The sequence below is a fragment of the Caretta caretta genome, chromosome 15, assembly GCF_965140235.1.
Source record: "Caretta caretta isolate rCarCar2 chromosome 15, rCarCar1.hap1, whole genome shotgun sequence".
In the NCBI taxonomy this organism is placed as follows: domain Eukaryota; kingdom Metazoa; phylum Chordata; order Testudines; family Cheloniidae; genus Caretta; species Caretta caretta.
Genome location: NC_134220.1, coordinates 14749296 through 14768245, shown reverse-complemented (window position 1 = coordinate 14768245; position 18950 = coordinate 14749296). Strand labels below are relative to the sequence as shown.

At 54.3% G+C, this 18950-nt stretch overlaps 1 protein-coding gene across 2 annotated transcripts in view; it reads left to right on the top strand.

The window, feature by feature from the left end:
* The window catches only part of SLC25A1 (solute carrier family 25 member 1), a 50101-nt gene extending 33100 nt beyond the window's left edge, over positions 1 to 17001 (top strand). For both annotated transcript variants that reach the window (XM_048822284.2, XM_048822285.2), the window contains exons 2-9: positions 5094 to 5201; positions 6463 to 6562; positions 8060 to 8198; positions 9748 to 9832; positions 10540 to 10644; positions 11505 to 11620; positions 12623 to 12696; positions 13570 to 17001. In XM_048822284.2, coding sequence (XP_048678241.1) covers positions 5094 to 5201; positions 6463 to 6562; positions 8060 to 8198; positions 9748 to 9832; positions 10540 to 10644; positions 11505 to 11620; positions 12623 to 12696; positions 13570 to 13684 — 842 coding nt within the window. In that variant the 3' untranslated portion in view covers positions 13685 to 17001. The remainder of the gene's footprint in view (positions 1 to 5093; positions 5202 to 6462; positions 6563 to 8059; positions 8199 to 9747; positions 9833 to 10539; positions 10645 to 11504; positions 11621 to 12622; positions 12697 to 13569) is intronic.
* The last annotated feature ends 1949 nt before the right edge of the window (positions 17002 to 18950 follow it).

Genomic DNA, 18950 nt, shown 5'->3' with positions numbered 1-18950 from the left:
GACAGAGACCCTTTGTTTCTCTCCCTCCTCCCAGCTTTTGAAAGTATCTTGTCTCCTCATTGGTCATTTTGGTCAGGTGCCAGCGAGGTTACCTTTAGCTTCTTAACCCTTTACAGGTGAGAGGAGCTTTCCCCTGGCCAGGAGGGATTTCAAAGGGGTTTACCCTTCCCTTTATATTTATGACACGCCCCCCAAATCTCAGCTAGGGTGAAACACTGGCTGGGATTTCTTCCTGGAGCTCTAGGAAAAACAGAGTTAATAAGACACATGCATCTCTAAATATACTACCAAGTACATAAAGACTAACAATATTTTCTACATCTCAAGGACGATTTTAACCAGTTGATTCTGGGAAACTTTCACGGGAGAGTGCATCGGCCACTTTGTTCGAAGCTCCTGAGATGTGTTGGACGTCGAAATCAAAATCTTGGAGAGCTAAACTCCACCAAAGAAGTTTTTTGTTAGTTTCTTTGACGGTGTGAGCTGTAGCTCACGGAAGCTCATGCTCAAATAAATGGGTTAGTCTCTAAGGTGCCGCAAGGCCTCCTTTTCTTTTTGCGAATACAGACTAACACGGCTGTTCCTCTGAAACCTGTCATTACAGGGCAGGAATTGCAGATGCTTTTTATACTTCTGCTGCTGCCCATGGGCAGTTCTGAAAGGCTTTCTTATTTTGTTGTTCTCATCCTTTCCCCTCCCCCCCCCCGGCTATTCTGGGGTATTTCTTCAGCCATTTCATAACTATTTTAATATCCCTCAGTAATAAAAGAGCTGTTCCAGTTGTGACACAAAGCACCAGCATACAGTGAATTCAGGGTCAAATCTGACACTATCCTTAACCGGGCTACTTTGCCCTACTGAAATCAGCCCGTGTGAATACGGGGATGGTGCCTCGGAGCTGGAGCTGCTGACTCTCTCGAGAAAAGTTTGGGGGGGTCTGAGGAAAACACATTTTGGCCCAAAATACTCCCATCACAAGCGGCCTGGATGCCGGGGACTCTTCACACCAAAGTCTGTGGAATTTCTTGAAAGGGAAACTCTTTTTCAAATGACAGGTTTCAGAGGAGCAGCCGTGTTAGTCTGTATCCGCAGAAAGAAAAGGAGGACTTGTGGCACCTTAGAGACGAACAAATTTATTTGAGCATGAGCTTTCGTAGCTCACGAAAGCTTTTGCTCAAATAAATTTGTTCGTCTCTAAGCTGCCACAAGTCCTCCTTTTCTTTTTCAAACGACTAATAAAATCCTGCTAACTTCCCACTGCTCTCGACGCCGCCTCACCCCAGAATGTCTCTGCAGGCTTATTTACAATTACACTGATGTTCTGGCACTGAATAGCCAATATACGGCACTTGGCTGCCAAACCCGAGTGCCAGGTAGGTTCCTGTTGCTGATCTCTCTGACTCTAAAAACGTAGCAGCAGGAAGCTGCACTTCTCCAAATCCTGCAGTAGGTCCAAATCCTGCCCTCCGTCACATGCTGACAACTGCCACTGCGGAAGGGAAGGCTGGGAGCCCGGGGTACAAAGAAAACCCAGTCTGCGCTGTAAGGGGCGCACAGCCTAAACATTTGAGTGGGAATGGTGTAAAAGACGTCTTCCAGCCAGACACAAAGGGCGAGAGATCACTGTAGCTAGGACAGTCAGATGCCTGTGGCTTTGTTGTTTTTAAGTCGCTGCTGATAGTCTGTTGGCATCTGGGATCTTAAACACCATCCTTGGGGTGTTTTTCTCTTTGTTGTTGTTGTTTAAAAGGTGAAAAGGGCTTTTCCAAGTGGAAGTTGTTTTGAGTAATCCTGCTAGCACATCCATCCCTGATGAATGTGACATTTCGTCTGTACTTCTCTTCCTGATCTTTGTCTGCTTCTGTGTGCTAGAGCCTTGTCCTCGGCACTACTAGCTTCCCTGTATCCTTCCGCCTCACTCGCTCCATCTCCTCGCAGATCTGAGCTGCAAACACCCTTCTCCTGTGTCTAATTCCTCCCCTGCTATTGATCAGTTAATACTCGAGTTCTGCATGCGACTCCCTCAGGCCAGCCGGAGCTGCAGCTGGTGTGGAAATTGCTGCCTGGATTGGCGTGGTAGGATGGCTCGTGATTGCCATAAGGATTTCACGGTCACGTGGGCCCCATTTTGTGATGAGTATGGTGAGCATTTTAGGTATGGCACTGATCAGGGCAATCTGGCCTCTTTCCTGTTCTCTTAACCCCCCTCCCCACCCACTCCCGTGCAATGGGCTGGAGCAGCAGGCTGGCCCGCACTCATGGCTTTACTGCAGCGATGACATGCTCAGAGTAGAGCTCTCTGCACCACTCTTGTTTCATTTTTTCTGGTGTGGTGCTTCTCTTTGTTCATGTCCTGGATAGTCATTCAGCAGCTATTTGGCAGTGAGCAGTCATGATTTGTTGCTTTCCAACTAAACAGGAGTGTTGCAGCCACTAGTTACCTGCCTCATGGGGCACTCGGATTAAGTTATTATCCTCTTTGCACAGATGGGGAAACCGAGGCACAGAAAAGGATGTGACTGGGGAGAAGAGGCAGTGCGGCCTAAGGGGTAGAGCACCAAACTGGGAGTCAAGAGACGCGGGTTCTGTCCCTGGTTCGGTGGCTGACCTGCTGTGCAACCCGGTGTGGATCACTTCACTTCCCATCTCTGTGTCTGTTTTTTTTTCCTACCCTTTGTCTGTCTTGTCTATATAGATTGCAAGTTCTTCAGGGCAGGCACTGGCTCTCCCTGCGTTTGTACAGTGCCTAGCACAGTGGGTGGAACCTCTGAGCATTACCCTAAGAGACATAAATAACACTGGCCACCCAACGGGTCAGTACCAGAGCTGGAATTAGCACTTGGGATTTCCTGGCTTCAGTGCCTATATTACAACAGGTGTGGCAGGTTTTTCCCATGGACCATTTACTGTGCATATGTATTTAATGGCAGCTGTGGAATCTCAGCATTCCCAGGCTGGCTACCTAGGGCAGGGGAATGCTCAGAAGCCCTTTGGGGGAGTCACTGCAGGCCGACAGGGAAGGATGTTTGCTTCGGACAAGAAAATCTGTAGAGCTAGTTGTGCAGACAGCTCTGTGCCTGTGATCTCTGGCGGTGGGGGCCTTGCTCAGGTAGCCCTCTTTAAGAGGAGGCTGCCCTGCTTTAGAAAGAAGGAGGGAGATTTTATCATGAACTTGATGCCTTTAGGGGGGAGTGCTGGCTTAGGGGCTGTTAACCTGTTACCTCCAGGTACTAAAGGGGGCAAAGGCAGAACAAGAACCAATGGCTGGAAGCTGCAGCCAGACAAATTGCCATTAGAACTTATGGCCCAGTTTTTAACCGTGAGGAATGGGGCTGAGGGAAGTGGTGGATTCTCCATGACAGCTGATCAAGTCTGGGTGCCTTTCTACAAGCTCTGATTTCGTCACTGGGCACAGCACATGGGTAACGGGGTGAAGAGCTGTGGCCTGTGTTACACAGGAGGTCAGATGAGATGATCTAATGGCCCCCTGTGGCCTTAATCTATGTCCTTGGCCCTGTCCCTTCAGGCTTGGGCACTGGGGTGCTAGAGACCCCGGGGGTCTAACTTTAAACTACTGTAATAGGAACCAGGTGGGGAAAATCCAAGCAGTTCTGTGGTGCTGCTAACTTAGTGTGTAACCCCAAGGTGATGCTGGTGGCTGTCAGCCTTGTGAAGTTGCTGTGGATAGGTACCAGTCCAGACACTAAATCTACTTGCCCAGCCTCACCATGCTGATGAAAACACAAAGCCACTTTTACTTGCCCACCTAATATCTCTACAGGCCTGGGGATGAGACAGTGACCAGAATTTCCTGGTGTCGGTTGGTCTCTCCACGTACGGATAGAAACTCCCGACACAGGGAGTACGATAAGCACACAGTGCTGTATACCTGGTGAGCTGTGCTGCGCAAACAGATCCTTTGCCTGAGGATTTCACAATCTGAAGGCACAGGCTGATACAAGCACGGAGCAGGTTGTGTGCTTTTCAGTTGGATTACTTCACTCGTGTGTCTGCTGGAGGAGGAGAGGGTTCTTGGGGTGAAAGGAGAGGCTGTTCTGGAGGCAGGGGGTGAAAGGAGCCGGGCGTGGATGAAGGGGATGAAAGGGAGCAGCTGAGACAGAGCTTTGACAGAAACGTGGGGAGTGTTGGAGGAAGTGGGGACTGGTGTCTGTCTCGGCTGCAGCTACTTCATACCCAGCACTGTATCTTTAAAGTACTTTATAGACATTAGTGAATTTTCATGTCACCCCTGGGAGGCAGATAATTACCGTTATCCCCATCTTGCAGGCTGTGGTGGGAGAGGAGGCAGAACAAGATTACATGTGCCTTTGGCACTGAGTGCCTCTGTGGCTAGAGCTGGGACTGGAATTTGGGAGTTCCTGGTTCCCAGATCATAATTCAGGCCTTTAGTCCGTGTCTGGGCATGTCTATCCCCTGCCTGAACTGTCTGTGGTCTGCACTGAAAGCTCGTCTGGTGCTATGAAATGATGGCATTAAATCAGGGCTTAAATTCTCCCTGAGTATTTCCCGGAGCCCCGGGGCTCGGGGCTTCAGACCCGCAGAGCACGCTGGGGCTGCTGCGGGTTGGAAAATATTTACTAGAGCTCTGCTCAGGACACCTCTGGCTGTATTTTAAGTCCTGCACTAAATGCTCCTCTGCTGGCAAAATTATTATTGTATGACAGTAGCAGCTAAAGGCCCTGAGTGAGACCAGGGTCCCAGGGTGCTCGGTGTTGTACAAACACGCAGTAAGGGCCAGTCCCTGCCCTGTCTAACCAGACCACACAGAAGAGGAGGGCAGAACATGTCTAGCTTGCTCTGTTGAAAGCACCGAGGGCCAGATTTTCAAAGGAGCAATTGTTCAAAAGTGCTCCCATGTAGGCACCAAAATAAGGGACGAGGTGCTCAGAAGAGCTCCTTAGTTGCTGAGCAGATTTGCAAATCTGGCCCTTACCCAAGTGCCTACCTGGGAGGCGACCCCACTCCCAAGTGCTGAAAGGTGGGGGTTGGGCAATTAGAAATGGGCATCGGGGAGGTGCTACTGAGGTGTTGTCAGTTCTCGGTTCTATCTTCCCCCTCTTTGTTCTCCCCAGGTGGTATTGCCGGTGGCATTGAGATCTGCATTACATTCCCTACGGAGTATGTGAAGACTCAGCTACAGCTGGATGAGAAAGCTAACCCGCCCCGGTACAAAGGCATCGGTAAGTCCGGAGCCTGGCAGCTGTGGGCGCAGAGAGACTAGGCTAGGGATCAAACACGGGGACTGGCGATTGTGTCAGGGGCTATTGGAGCTGCTGCAGCCAGTCATTCACTGCCAGCTAGGCAGAGACTGGCATGGGGGACACCGGTGGATGTGCATCACTATGTGGGGTGGGAGTGAGCTGGGTGTTCAGATGCCTCTCATAGAAGGACCCTCCCTTGGAACTCGAGGGCTTGCCTCCTTCCTGTCTCACAAGGGGGAGAGTAGGGAAACGGGGGAGAAGCCATTTCAGAGTAGGGTGTGTGGATCAGAGCGCTGGGCGGTCGGGTCTGACATCCTGCCCCCACCAGTCCCCAGAATCTGAGGCTTGGCTGTGAGATGAGCGCTCCCCTCTAACGGACCTGGTCAATTGCGCAATGCAGCACACCTGTTGTCACTGAGGGAGACGGCGTGTTGGCGGTAGCCTGGTCAGGTGCCCAGGCTGGAGGCGTTCCAGGGATGACGGCCTCGTTCCAGTCCAGGATGATTGGCAGGGGTCCCTGACTGGCAGGATCATAACCTTCTACTTATGTACAGGCTGCATGGTGGCATGCTGTACTGTATCACCGCTGCACTTTGCTGCTTGCCCTCCAGCCTGGCCCCAGCTGACAGTGTGAGAGAGAACCCAGCTGGCTGAGGGAGAGACAGCAGGGAGCTGGTTCCAGAGCCCCTGGCTTCGTGTCTGGCTTGGAACCGGGTCCTGAGGATCTGCAGCAGCATGGCTTCTGACTTGCTGAGTCCAGGGCTGAACAGTGCCCTGTGCCATTCTCCCTTCCTGGATCAGCTCTGCAAAGGGCTTGGCATTGCCCTGTTCTAGCTAGGGAGGCCGAGTCGTATAGCCTGGCACCTGCTGCATGTGGCTTGAACTTCACTGGGGGGGGACACGACTCAGGACTTCACATTCCACAGCCGCAGCATGCTGGAGGGGGAGGGGAAATCCATTAACGTGGGGTCCTGGCCGCTTTGTCTTCAGCGACGAGACGAACGCGTCCACTCGCACAGGGCCGGTGTTCTCTGCGATGATGCGTTTGCAGCCTGGCGTTGGTGACCACGTTACCCGAGCTTTTCCACCCTGGCACTCGCCCACCCTGCCCTTTGCTCTCTGGCTGTTACCCAAAGACGGCAGGGAGTGCGCGGCCCAGGGAGAGCCTGAATGGTGGAAGGTGCTGCCGGGCTGACTTGGCGGGCCTGCTAAACCCCTCTTTCCGTGCCTTCTCCCCTAGCGGACTGCGTGAAGCAGACTGTCCAGGGCCATGGAGTGAAGGGGCTCTATCGAGGCCTCAGCTCACTGGTGTATGGCTCCATCCCAAAGGCTGCCGTGAGGTAAGGCGCTCCGGCTGCGACTTCCAGCCTTGCCCCTGAGGCGTTTGTGAATTGCAGTTGCAGCAATCTGAGCCCAGGTGATCCTCCTTTGATCCTCTCCTTGACACCCACCAGGCCCCCAAACAAGCGGATGAAAAACCCCATAGGAGTCTCTTGGAGTGGCCCCTTCTCTCCATCTCGTTGCTGAGGGAGTCTCAGGCCGGGGGTCTGTCTCACGCAGCCTTTCTGCAGAACAGCACTGCCAAAAAAGCCAGACATGCAGGGATAGGCTTGTGAGGGCCCCAGGCTAGCAGGCCTGAGGGCCACGGACGTGGCTTCTGCAAAGGAGCACAGTGCAGGGTCTGTCCAAGGAGCCCTGAGTGACCCTCCTTGAGGGCTGCCTGCCAAGGAGCGATTGGCATCGCTCACCTGTGTCCGTAGGTGGCCTGATGTTTGGAGAAGTGCTGAGGCAGCTCGGTCCCGCTGCGGGGAGGGGAGGGAATGACTCGAGGTGGTTTGGAATCTACCCGCAGACGGTCGCCGTCAAGGTGGGTCTGGCCAATCGTTACTGGACAGCGTGCCCAGTTCCCTGGCTGGGGGTGGGACTGCCTCCCGGGACGGTCGTTCCCTTTGGGATGGATTGAGAAAACCATCCTGCTCTTAGCAGGACCAGCCTGAGCGGACGCTGCCGGAGGGCTGGCTCTGGGGAGTGCCCTGTCTGCCAGCAGGCCCTGCTGTGGGGAGCTCCCCCAGGGCACTGCTAGCAGTGTGCTCTTTGGGAAGCTCCCAGCTCTTCCGGGCTGAGCCTTTCCCAGCAGCAGGCCCTGGCTGCTGCAGCCGTGGCCTCCCCAGGGAGGAGATGCTGCAGAAGAAAGCGTGTGATTTCTGAGCAGTTCGGTCCCCATCCCCACCCTCAGCGCCAGCCCAGGAGGGTGGGGGCAGTGGAGTGCTGGCAGATCAGCTTCGCTCTTCTCTGGGGCGTGAGGGCGTGAGTCCGAGACGAGCAGGATGGATGCTCTGCTGCCTTCTCTCTACCAGCTGCCAACCAAGAACCAATAGCTAATAGCTGTCAGCAGTCAGCAGCCTGCTCAGACGGGGGAGTCAGGCGCACTGCCACCCCCCTTCTCTTGGGCTTTCAGGCTTACAGGTGCCTGCCTTCCCAGTGTGGGCATCTGTGCTTCGCCCAGTGGGAGGGCCTGAGATGGGCGGAGCGTGGCTGGGTGTTTGAAGCTACGGCGGGGCTTGGCCACTTCCTGCCACTCCCAGGTGCTGGTAAGGGGAAAGAAGAGTGAGTCGCCATCCCTGGTCTGTTCTCCCAGCTCCCCCTGGAGGCGACCCAAAGGCCAGACCCGTGGCTCCATAGCGAGATGCCCACGGGGCATGGCGGGAGCTTCCAGCTGAGCTGGTTGGCCCAGCTGCACTAGGAAATCCCCCTCGCCCTGGCCCCGTCTCTGTGCCCAGCAGCTGTGTCTGCCCAGTCCGGTGGGGTTTGCATTGCCTGCCTTTCTCCCCGTCCAGGTTCGGCATGTTCGAGTTCCTCAGCAACCACATGAGAGATGAGAAGGGCAACCTGAACAGCAGGCGCGGGCTGCTGTGCGGCTTGGGAGCCGGGGTGGCCGAGGCCGTGGTGGTGGTGTGTCCCATGGAGACCATAAAGGTACAGCGCAGGCCCTCTCATCCCTGCTTTGAGAATGAGTCCCAGAGTAGGGGGAGACCAGAGACCACTTCAGAGGGGGCAGGGGAAGCCAAGGAGGGAGCACCATTGCCCTGTGAGCGCCTCCTGCTGTCAGCCCCAGAGCTAGCCGGCTGGGCTCTCTCTGTCTTGTTGGAGCCGGGTATTTAACCCAGCACAGCCTCTGCTCTGCTCCTCGCCTGGCGTCACACAGGGAGCTGCGCTGTACGTTGCTGTTCACGCCCAGATGAAATGTCCGTGCGCTCCAGCTGCCCACTAGTGGTGAATGGTCAGAGGTGCAGGGAAAGACTTTGCCTGTGGGGCGTTCCCTCTGGACTCTCCTGTTTGATGGGAAATTTTAGCAAGAGACCAGACAGGATCTGATTTTCCTGGGGCCCGTAACTCCTGCAGTGAGTGACAGCTCTTCTCTCCGAGGCCAGCCTTTGTGGCCTGACTCCAGAATTTGTCAGGTGTTAATACCATGAAAGATACGCTGAGCCACACCAATACACTTGCTGGCAGAAGTAAATGCAGCGCCGTGCATGAAATACCTAGCCGAGGCTCCACAGTAGCAAACAGCATTTTGCATCGTTGTTGCTTCTCATTCATTGCCAGGCTCTCCCACACAAATGAGGCCGTTTCTCTGTCTCTGCTCTTTCCCCCTGTGTTATACTCAGTTTTTTCTCCTTGCTTTGTAACTCCCAGATTCAAAAATGATGCCGGGCCTGGAAATCCTGTTCAGGGCTCAGTAAAATGTGCCCTTCTCAGTGAGTGATATCTTCCTACACAGTGTAACGTGAGAGCCAGGGACTGGGCTGGGAAACTGGCCTCTGCTTGCATGACTCTTCAGCATAATCCTAAGAAGAGGCTGACTGCTGTGAGCAGCAGCAGCAAGACTGGGACTCCGAAGTCTGTCCCCATCTCTGCCACTGACGTGCTGTGTGAACCCAGGCCCATCCCGTCACCTCTCTGCTTCTCAAAGCTCTCATCTGCCAAGTGGGGATAAATAGATGGACCCTCCTTTGCAAAGTGCTTAGAGATAGGGTGAAGGGACTGTTATTTACTGACCTGATGCTATATGCTCTCACAGGTGACCAAGAGATTAAGCATTGGGGAAGATGCTCTCATGCTTTGCTGGCCTGAGCTAGCAATAGCTACCCTTCTTCCCATCCTGGGACTTGTAGACTCTCCCCTTGCAGGTGCCAAGCCTTGTGTGTTTCAAGTATTCCAGACCTAGCTGCAGTCCTTCATCCCTAGACTGCACAGGTCCCTTCCCTTTCTGATTGCATGTGGAGTGCATGAGCAAACACGTCCGCAGTTGTAGGTAAACCTTGGACAGGGTTTTCGTTCCGCTCTGGAACGGCATCAGTATGGCGCTGCCCCAGATTAGCAAAGATCCTCGCTGCTGAATCCCTGAGCAGAGCCCCGCTGCCAGGCATCTGATTGGGATGTTTGGGCTCCTATAGCTTGAGGAATGGGTGTCTCTTCACATGCAGATTGGGATTAACAAATCCTAACCTTCTCTCCCCTCCAGGTGAAGTTTATCCATGACCAGTGCTCCCCCAAACCGAAGTACCGTGGCTTCTTCCACGGCGTGCGGGAGATCATCCGCGAGCAGGGTGAGGGCCCTGGCGTGGCAGCGTTATTCAGCGCCTCCGCGCCACATTATCCTTGCGTTCAGTGTGCAAGGCCCCGCCACACTGGGTTGTGAACTGCCTCCTTCCACCAGAGTGGGAGACTGGTCTGTGAGCTGCCAAGGCAGCCAGCACTGTAGGGCCTTGAAAAACACTGGCTCCCAAGTGTCTGCTCATCCCTCAGGCAGGCTGGTTCTTGGGAGACCTGCTTCCCAGGCCTGAGCACCTTTCCTCTTCTGGCCTAGTCAGGGGAAAGCCGTGCAGCCCTGTCGGCATATCCATAGGAGGGCGGGGGAGGCCAAATGACAGGCCACCAAAACCACGCAGAGCAGGCCCCACCCTGCTGCCAACGAGAATTAGGAGAAATGCCTCTCTCCCCCAACGCCTGCTATTAAGAGGGCTTGTCAGGGTCGGGATTCGAACCCACGTCCCCAGAGGAGACTGCGGCCTGAACGCAGCACCTTAGCCCGTTCGGCCATCCTGACGGCAGGGCCAAGTGGGTGGGGCACGAGAAAGAGCTGGGGAGGAGCTGGGCTTTGTGCTGTGGGCCCTGCCGGGGTGGGTGTATGAATGGGGGAAAGGGGAAGTTGTGTTGTGGGCCACAGCAAGGCATGGGGTCGGTGGCTGTCCTGGGGAGACCAGTGTCATGCTGCTTCCCCTCCTCAAATGCTGCCCCTTCTCCCCTGCCGCAGGTCTGAAGGGAACCTACCAGGGTTTAACCGCTACTGTCCTCAAGCAAGGATCAAACCAGGCCATTCGCTTCTTCGTCATGACGGCGCTCAGGAACTGGTACAAAGGTACCCGCGCTCTGCCTCCCTCCCGCTGCCTTGCCCCCGCGTCTCCGTGCCATGCCCTGCCTCTTCCGGGGAGCGCTGCGGGCGGAGAGCCACACAGCACGGTGACCTGCTGCAGCGAGGGCTGGCTTCTCCAGCCTCAGCTGAGCTCCCGCTCCTCCCTCCGAGTGAAACGCGCCGCCACCAGTTTCTTGTGGGGTCACTTTGACGAGCCTGAGGAAGGCCCCAGGGCAGGACAGAGCTGGGGAGAGGGGATGCCTGGGTTAAAAGCCCAGGGGGATGCAGACGGCGAGTAAGGGGGAACTCTAATGGGGTCTCCTCCACTCTGCCCCTGCTCACACCTGTCTGCTGCAGTATACACATATCTACTTCTCCTGTGCTCGCTCTCAACACCCCTACCCCTGCCCGCACACACTGGGCCTGGGCCCTTTTGACAGTCTGTTCAGAAGCCAGTCGGGAGTGCTTTCCCACCCACTCGCTGCTAGGCCAGCCCTGGCCTAGGCTTGTGTGTTCCCTGCCTTATGACCTGTGGGGTCTGAGGACTCTTGGCGGCAAACAGGCAGCCTGGCCCCTCTGCTCACTGTGCGCACCTGGAGAGAGAGAGAGCATCTCTGGCCCCCTCGGCCCTTCTCTCTTCTCCAGCTGCATTGGGGGCTCTCACTTGCGGGGCCCCGTTCCTTTCACCCCCCCACCCCCCATTGCACCCCTAGCCTGTCGGGGCCTTTGTCACTCTCATGTGCAGTGTCACTCAGTGACGTCCCAGCACACTCCCACCTCTTGTTGCTCATGAGCTCTGCTCTTGTGTCTCTCTCCACCCTCTTTCCCTCTGCCTGCCCCTTTTGTGTCGCTCTCCTTCTTCCCAGGGGATGATCCCAACAAGGTCATAAACCCCTTCGTCACCGGGATATTTGGGGCCATTGCCGGAGCGGCTAGCGTCTTTGGCAACACCCCCCTGGATGTGGTGAAAACCAGAATGCAGGTACAGCATGTGGTCGTGTGGCTTCTGGGCTTCTGCTGAGAGCCTATCATTCACCTCTTGCCTCTGGGTGCTCCATGTCTCCTGCTCTCATCTAGACCATGACCGCTGGGCCAAGCGCCGAAATGGGACGTGGCAAAGTGCCACACGGCGCCTTCCCGATGGAGGAGTAGGAGCTGGAACTGAGACTGCTCCCCACAAAGGCCCTGTCTGCCCTAGAGAACGACTGCTGGGGTGCCTGGCCTGATGGGAGAGTGAGGCCCAGTGCAGCAGTGTGTCCACACTAGCCATGCTGTGCTCCATGGCTGTGGTCGCGCTGCCCTCTGGGGACCTGAATTAACGGCCAGCGATTCACTCCTAGGCAGACCAGGCCGAGGGCTCCCCTGGGCTAGAGGAATTTGGCATGTTCTTCTCCTAGCAGTCCCGTAGCCCAGTGATTCTCAGTTCAGGAGCCCGATCAGCGATCCCCAAAGAGCCACAATCATGTGAATTCATTGCTTCGTTTACTAGTTCTATATTATTCTCACAGCAGTGACTGACCACGTATTATTTTATCTGCTACAATTGGGTAATAACACAGTAAAAGCATCCTGATTGGTTAATAACTTTAATTGGCTAATAATTAAATCCCACAGTGTTTTAATAGCAAGGGCTGCAAAGAGCCCCTGTCTGAGCATCACTTCCGTAGCCCGTCTCAACACACCTTGCAGCCACACAAAAACACCTGCAGTGGGGCATGGGGGTGGCCATTGTTATTTGGGTTAGACCACGTCTAAGCACCCCATGGCCCTTCTTAGGGTCAGGCTCCCACACAACCAGGCTGGCGAGGATGGCAGTCACTGCTGTGACAGCTCCGGCTGTGCAAACAGAAGCCCCCCCACCCCCCGCCTCGGGGCCCTTCCAGAATCTCCCAGGATGGAGCCACGGCTTGTGGGAGCTGTGCTGGGAACTGTGGCATAGATCCACCCATTACAGGTCTCTGACCCTTCTCTCCGCTTTCTCTAGGGACTTGAAGCGCACAAGTACAAGAGCACCTGGGACTGCGCCTACCAGATCATGAAATACGAAGGGCCCATCGCGTGAGTCCGGCATCTCGTCTCCATGCAGGGGGCTCAGGGCTGGGTGAACACAGGGAAACAGGGACAATCCCTCCCCTGCAGCCGAGTGCTGGCGAAGCAGTTCGCACCTGTACGGTGAAACGGGGAGTAGTGCCATAGGAGGCAAAGGGATCCGTCACCATCATGGGTAAAAGGCACCTTGTGGTGGGATTTGCAGAAGGGAGAACAGGTCACCGGCACACGAGAAGCAGGAGCCTGTCCCGGAGGCATGGGGGATGAGATGGGAAAGGCAAGGGCCTGGTGGATGGTAGGAGTAGCAGCGAGGCCTGGCTGTGAGAGGAGGAGCAGAGACCCACACAGGGAAGAGGGGAGAGAGACCTATGTGGATTTTATTAGCCTCTCTACACATGCCACAGAAGCACAGGCCCAGAGCCTCAGCTAGGGTAAAATTAGGGAAGTCAACAGTGACCGACACCCCCGCGGAGCTGGCCTGGAATCTGAAAAAGCGGCTGGTGTGGAGAGCGGATCCTGTGACAGGAGTGGGGCAGTTGGCCAGAAAGCCCTGACTGGGAATCTTAAAAAGTTGGGGTCTCTGGGTGGGGTTTGCCGGGCAGGAAGCAGCCCTTCCCCAAACCCCTTTCATTCCAGCAGAGACTGGGCCGGTCCCTGCTTGTGCTGAGTGTGAAGGGCTAGAGGCTGAGCTGGAGAGCAGGGTGAACCTCACAGAGTGTGGTTGCCGGGCATTGGCGCCATTTTACACCAGGCTGCATCTCCACCAGAGATCTCTGGGAGCGGGTGGGCTAGGCCTGCTCCCACACCTGGCCAAGCTGTGCCTGGCCTAGGCCTGAGTGGGGCTCTCTGCTCTCCCTCACCTCTCCTCTCCTCTCCTGGCAGGTTTTACAAGGGCACCGTGCCTCGCCTGGGCCGGGTCTGTCTGGATGTGGCCATCGTCTTCGTAATCTATGACGAAGTGGTCAAGGTCCTCAACAAGGTGTGGAAAACCGACTGAGCCTGCCAGCAGCCCCGGGCAGCGGCACCGTCTCCTCCACCACCGCGAGGCAACAGCTGGAGGAAGATGACCAACCCGGAAGAAATTATATGGACATTTCACTAGGAGCGGTGCCTTGTGCCCAGCCACTTGGGCCCATATCAAACCCTGACCATCTTTATTTATAGGATCGAACTGTGGAGTAGTTTAAATTATTGATCATGTGCTAAAATGATGGTGGGGGGGAGGGGACTATATCTGCAAACTTTGCAAAGGCCAGCTCCACTAGCCTGGGGGTGGAGCTGGGGGGGGAATAGATCAGTGCCCGAAAGGGAGAAGAGAGGCCATGATTCTCCAACCAGATTACAATTCAGTCCATGTTTCCTTTTGCCTTTGAGAAAACAGAGCCAAGCGAGCAAAGGTTTCCACTGAGCTCACTGCCATCTCCCGCCTCTCCCAGCAGGAGGCGCTGGAGTGCGTGGGGCTGGAGCGCTGGCTGCAGGGGCACGATTGCAATGGTGTGATGTCCCTGGGTATGGGGAGCTTGCTGCTCCTCCAGTCCCATCCTCTACCTCTAGGAAGCGCTCTAGGGAATGGTGTGGCACCCCAGGCTGCAAGCCACTCACGGCTATTCCACACCCAATCTCGAGAAGCAGGAGTCACTAGCAGGGCGGGGTGGGGGACCCCTGGCTGGGGGAGAGCTCCAGCCCCCCCTACCAGAGCTGCCAAGTGCCTCAGTCTTAGCGTTTTCCAGTGGGAGTCACTAGGGCCAAAGAGGGTTGATCGTGAAGTGAGCTGCGTGGCACATACTGGCCATTTAGCCTCTGGTTTAAGCCAGAAAGCTGAGGGGAGGCCCCTTGGTGCAGGCAATGACCCTGCCTCCTAGAGTCGGAGCGTGTGATTCAGACCTGTGGCTCCGAACACGCGCCTTCCCTTAGGGGCTTTGCCTGCCCAGCCACCTCCCCTGGAGGAGAGAGGAAATCCACCCTGTACCGCCTCCTGGGAGCACTGAGGGGCTTTGCTATGGAACCTGCAAGGAACTCAGTGCCCAGAACATGTCCTCTACCATCCCAGCCACTCGCCCAGGCTCCTGGCGGCACGGCTGCTGCTGTGGTAGAGACCCTGCACTGAGTGGTGGTACCTTCCTTTTCCTTTTCCTTGCTGAGGAAACATTCCCAGGCGAGTGACTTCCAGCCTAGCGTGACCAGGTTCCTCACCCCTGTGACAGAGGCACCTTGTTGACATCTGAGAAAGGTGAAGTGCTCGCCTGCCACTCGGCCTTCTCTGATTAAACTGCCTCTTCCCACATTCCCTTCCACTCTGCCTCTCCACACACCCCCCCCCCCACGCCGCTCGATATTCCAGTGCTGGGAGCCAGACAAGTACCTAGCTAGACTCAATAAACGTCACACTGCGTTGTTAACACTTGTACTGTATCCCCGGGGGACCGTAACCCTGTCCTTGCCCAGTGCCAAGAGCTCATAATGGTTCCAGTGCAGATTTGTGCCAAAATCGTGTCTCTGTCTACAATAGTTACGCAGGGGTTTGTCTGTTTGTACTCTCAGTGACAAATGCAGCCTTAACACTATCGTATGCGCAGGCGAAGAAGGAAAGCGCAGGGAAGAGTCACTTTCTAGCTTTCAGCTCTCAAGCCATTGAGGTTTTTTTGCATTTGCAACTTGAATAAAATAAGAGCCTTGCTTTAGAACACACTTCAGAATTTAACCAGGATCTGTAAAGGCAGCAATCAACCCTTGCACTGCGTATGTGTGTACTGACACCCTGATGCATATTTGTATGTCGCATTTACAATCCTGTGCGACATTAATGGTCCCTAGCAGCCCACAGTGATCTCGCTGTAGCATCTGCAGCCCCTATTGTACCATGCGGACGGGGCAGCTCCCCGGAATCCGAGCCAGAGGCATAGTTTTCACTCCTTTGCTAATATTTTAGAGTCCAGGGGTTTCTTTTCAAGCTTTGAGCAAAACGTGTTCATGCTGCACTTGCAGCTGCCTGCTGGAGTGACTCTTGCCATTTTCAAGGCCAAATTGGGGCACTCTGGCGAGCACCCCAACAATAAACCAAAGTTGCCTGTTAACAAAGTCTCCATCGCTCTGTGTGGGCCAAAGGTAGCCCCGGGTCCGTTGCAATTTAAGCCTTTTGCTCACATCCCTTCAGTCACTGAGAGCTCCCCACCCTCCCCTTGTGTTCTGGATGAGCAAAGGGATCCAGGAGGGGGCCCCAGGCCCCAAATCACTGGTGAACGCATTTTGTCAATGCAGCTAGCTACACTGCAGCTACACGGGAATGATGCTGTCTTCTGTTACACTGGCTGCAGATCATTTGACACTTTAGCCCATGTATGCTGCAGTCTGCTTTCCCAAGTGTCTCCCCTCCGAGTTCTTGGGTACTTACCCTGGAATTGCACTGGTCACCACTAGGTTCCGAACAGGCTGGGAACTCTTCCCCTCCCCCCCTGTTTTGTGTTTACCATCCAATTCAATCCATTGCCTCAGTGCTGTGCTGATACGGGAATGAGATTTGATGTCCTCTCTGATCCCTGACTCTTCTCAGATGCTTCTGTAGCACATTAAGAATGAGATTCTGAATGACTAAAAGCTAAACTGGGCTGTTTCTTGGGCTCAGTAGAAATGTGCAAGGCTCTGATCCTGTAAAATCCTTGACTGTGGTGCTGCTAGTGTGGGGATCTGAAAGCCAAGCTGGGTTCTTCATGCCTGCTGCCTTCAATGATGGGAGCAAAGATTGTGCCCTAAATCCAATACAATGACAATTGGAGGGTGGGGGTGGGAGGATGCTGAGTGGAAGAGGACATTTGGGAAAGGATCTTCCTACTGGAGACTAGTTAGGGTCTTCTCCTCCAGGACCAATGAATTATTTCCTGCATTGCTTGTCGTTGTTTGGCTTCTTTAGGCCTCAGAGGAGCTGCTCCCTCCCGAAGCTGCCTTTGGGCTAGGAAGAGACGCTACCAGACAGCTTCTCTAGTGCAGGGCCGAGAACTGCTGCCACTGGGCTCCCCTCGGGAGGTGGGAAATACCGTCTCCTTTAGTCATGTGTTCTAGGGCAGACTCTCTACCTGGAGCAACATTCTATGGGTGCAGGCCATTGCCCAGCACCCATCCCTCGGGGTGGGTGCCAGAGCCAGGAGAAAGCTCAGCACAGGAGTGTGTGCACTGTGTTGTCTCTTTGCCTCTGCCTTGGCAGAGTCCGTGTGCTCTGCTCTCTACAAGGCTGAGTCTTCTACACATGTGTCAGCCCCTGCTGCTTTCTCAGGTTTTACTGCATTCAGAGATTATGTAATAAACTGAAACCTGCTGCAAGCTGGATGTCTCCTTTTTTTTTTTCTGGTGTGTCTGTGTTTCTGCTATTTTGTCATGGACGCCTCTGAATTGCATGGTGTCAAAGCTCTGGTTAATTTCAAGAATGGAGTACATGTAGGATCAAAGTTCGGAATACAAAGGAATTCTCTTAATGAGCACGCCCTGATGGAGTGGGAAACGTGCTGATTAATTAGTCTGGTGTGCTGATCAGAGTTCCATGCTGCAGCCATCTGCTGTACTGTTGAACACTCACTTTTATTTGGGGAATCACTAGACATCGTGCCAGTTAGCTAACTGAAGGGCTAATGCCTTCCGCATCTGGAGCAGAGCAGGGATGCGGCATGAAATGAACAAAGGCCCAGTGGTGAATGTGATGCTTACTGCGGTTGGCTGTCCTTCCAAGAAATGCAAATTACCCCCAGAAGTTTGCGGGAGAGACACAGCTGTCTCTCTGCTGCTGTGTGCATCTCGAAGAGCCAAGGTCTGAAATGTTCCAGTGAACTAGTTCAGAGAAGAGTTTTGGAGTGGGTACAAATCCTTGTAAAGTAAAACCAGGTGCAATCCAAGGAAGCTCTGCTCTGTACAAATTGACCTAGCGGGTCAGGGAATGTGTTTTGTTTACAAATATTCCCCCCACCCCAAACTGCCAGCCCTGCAAACTCCCCCTGGGATCTGAAAGTCAAGCTGGGTTCTTTCTATCTTAGTGCATCACCAACAGTAAAGACTGCAGGACAATGTTTATCACTACTGCATCCCCATGTACTCCAGCTATACAGGGGTTATGTTATCCAGGGGCCTGCCTAGGTTTGTTGTGGTTTTGAATCCTTGCCTGATCGTTGTAGTTTCAGTTTTGGGTTCTCTGTTGGCCCAGGGTAGGAGAGCGTCTCAGCTTGTCAGGTGCCTGAGCTGCCTTGTGTTGAGTGATGCCAGTCGGCAGGACAGCACATGCTTTCTTTAGTTGTCCAGGGCTGGTCCTCTCTCTGCAACCTGTTGGGCAGCTAGGGCAGGGAGCCTGTTTTAAATTGTCGGCAAATCAAGCTTCACAGGGGGATCAAAACACCTAGCCTTTCTCCCATCTGAACTTGGTTTCTGCCTTTGCTTTGGGAATAGCTGGGAACTGGCCCAGGCTGCATTTGAAATCCTGGGCAGTCGTATCTCACAGTGGAAAACAATAAGACCAAGGAAACTGCTGCATAGGAGGCCATGCTGACTAAAGATGCATGTACCAGTACAAGATCCTGCACCTCACTAAGCATCCCAGCTCTGGGGCTGGTCCCCAAACCTTGGTGGTGCAGCTATCCTTGTTCTGCTAGGGTTTAATAGCAGCAGGAGGGCCCTGAACTACAGGCCAGTCAGCCTCACCGCAGTCCCTGGAAAAATCATGGAGCAGGTCCTCAAGGAATCAATTCTGAAGCACTTAGAGGAGAGGAAAGTGATCAGGAACAGTCAGCATGGATTCACCAAGGGGCAAGTCATGCCCGACTAACCTAATTGCCTTCTATGACGAGATAACTGGCTCTGTGGATGAGGGGAAAGCAGTGGACGTGTTATTCCTTGACTTTAGCAAAGCTTTTGACATTGTCTCCCACAGTATTCTTGCCAGCAAGTTAAAGAAGTATGGGCTGGATGAATGGACTGTAAGGTGGATAGAAAGCTGGCTAGATTGTTGGGCTCATCGGGAAGTGATCAATGGCTCCATGTCTAGTTGGCAGCCGGTATCAAGTGGAGTGCCCCAAGGGTCGCTCCTGGGGCCAGTTTTGTTCAATATCTTCATTAATGATCTGGAGGATGGCATGGATTGCACCCTCTGCAAGTTTGCAGATGACACTAAACTGGGAGGAGAGGTAAATACGCTGGAGGGTAGGGATAGTATACAGAGGGACCTAGATAAATTAGAGGATTGGGCCAAAAGAAATCTGATGAGGTTCAACAAGGACAAGTGCAGAGTC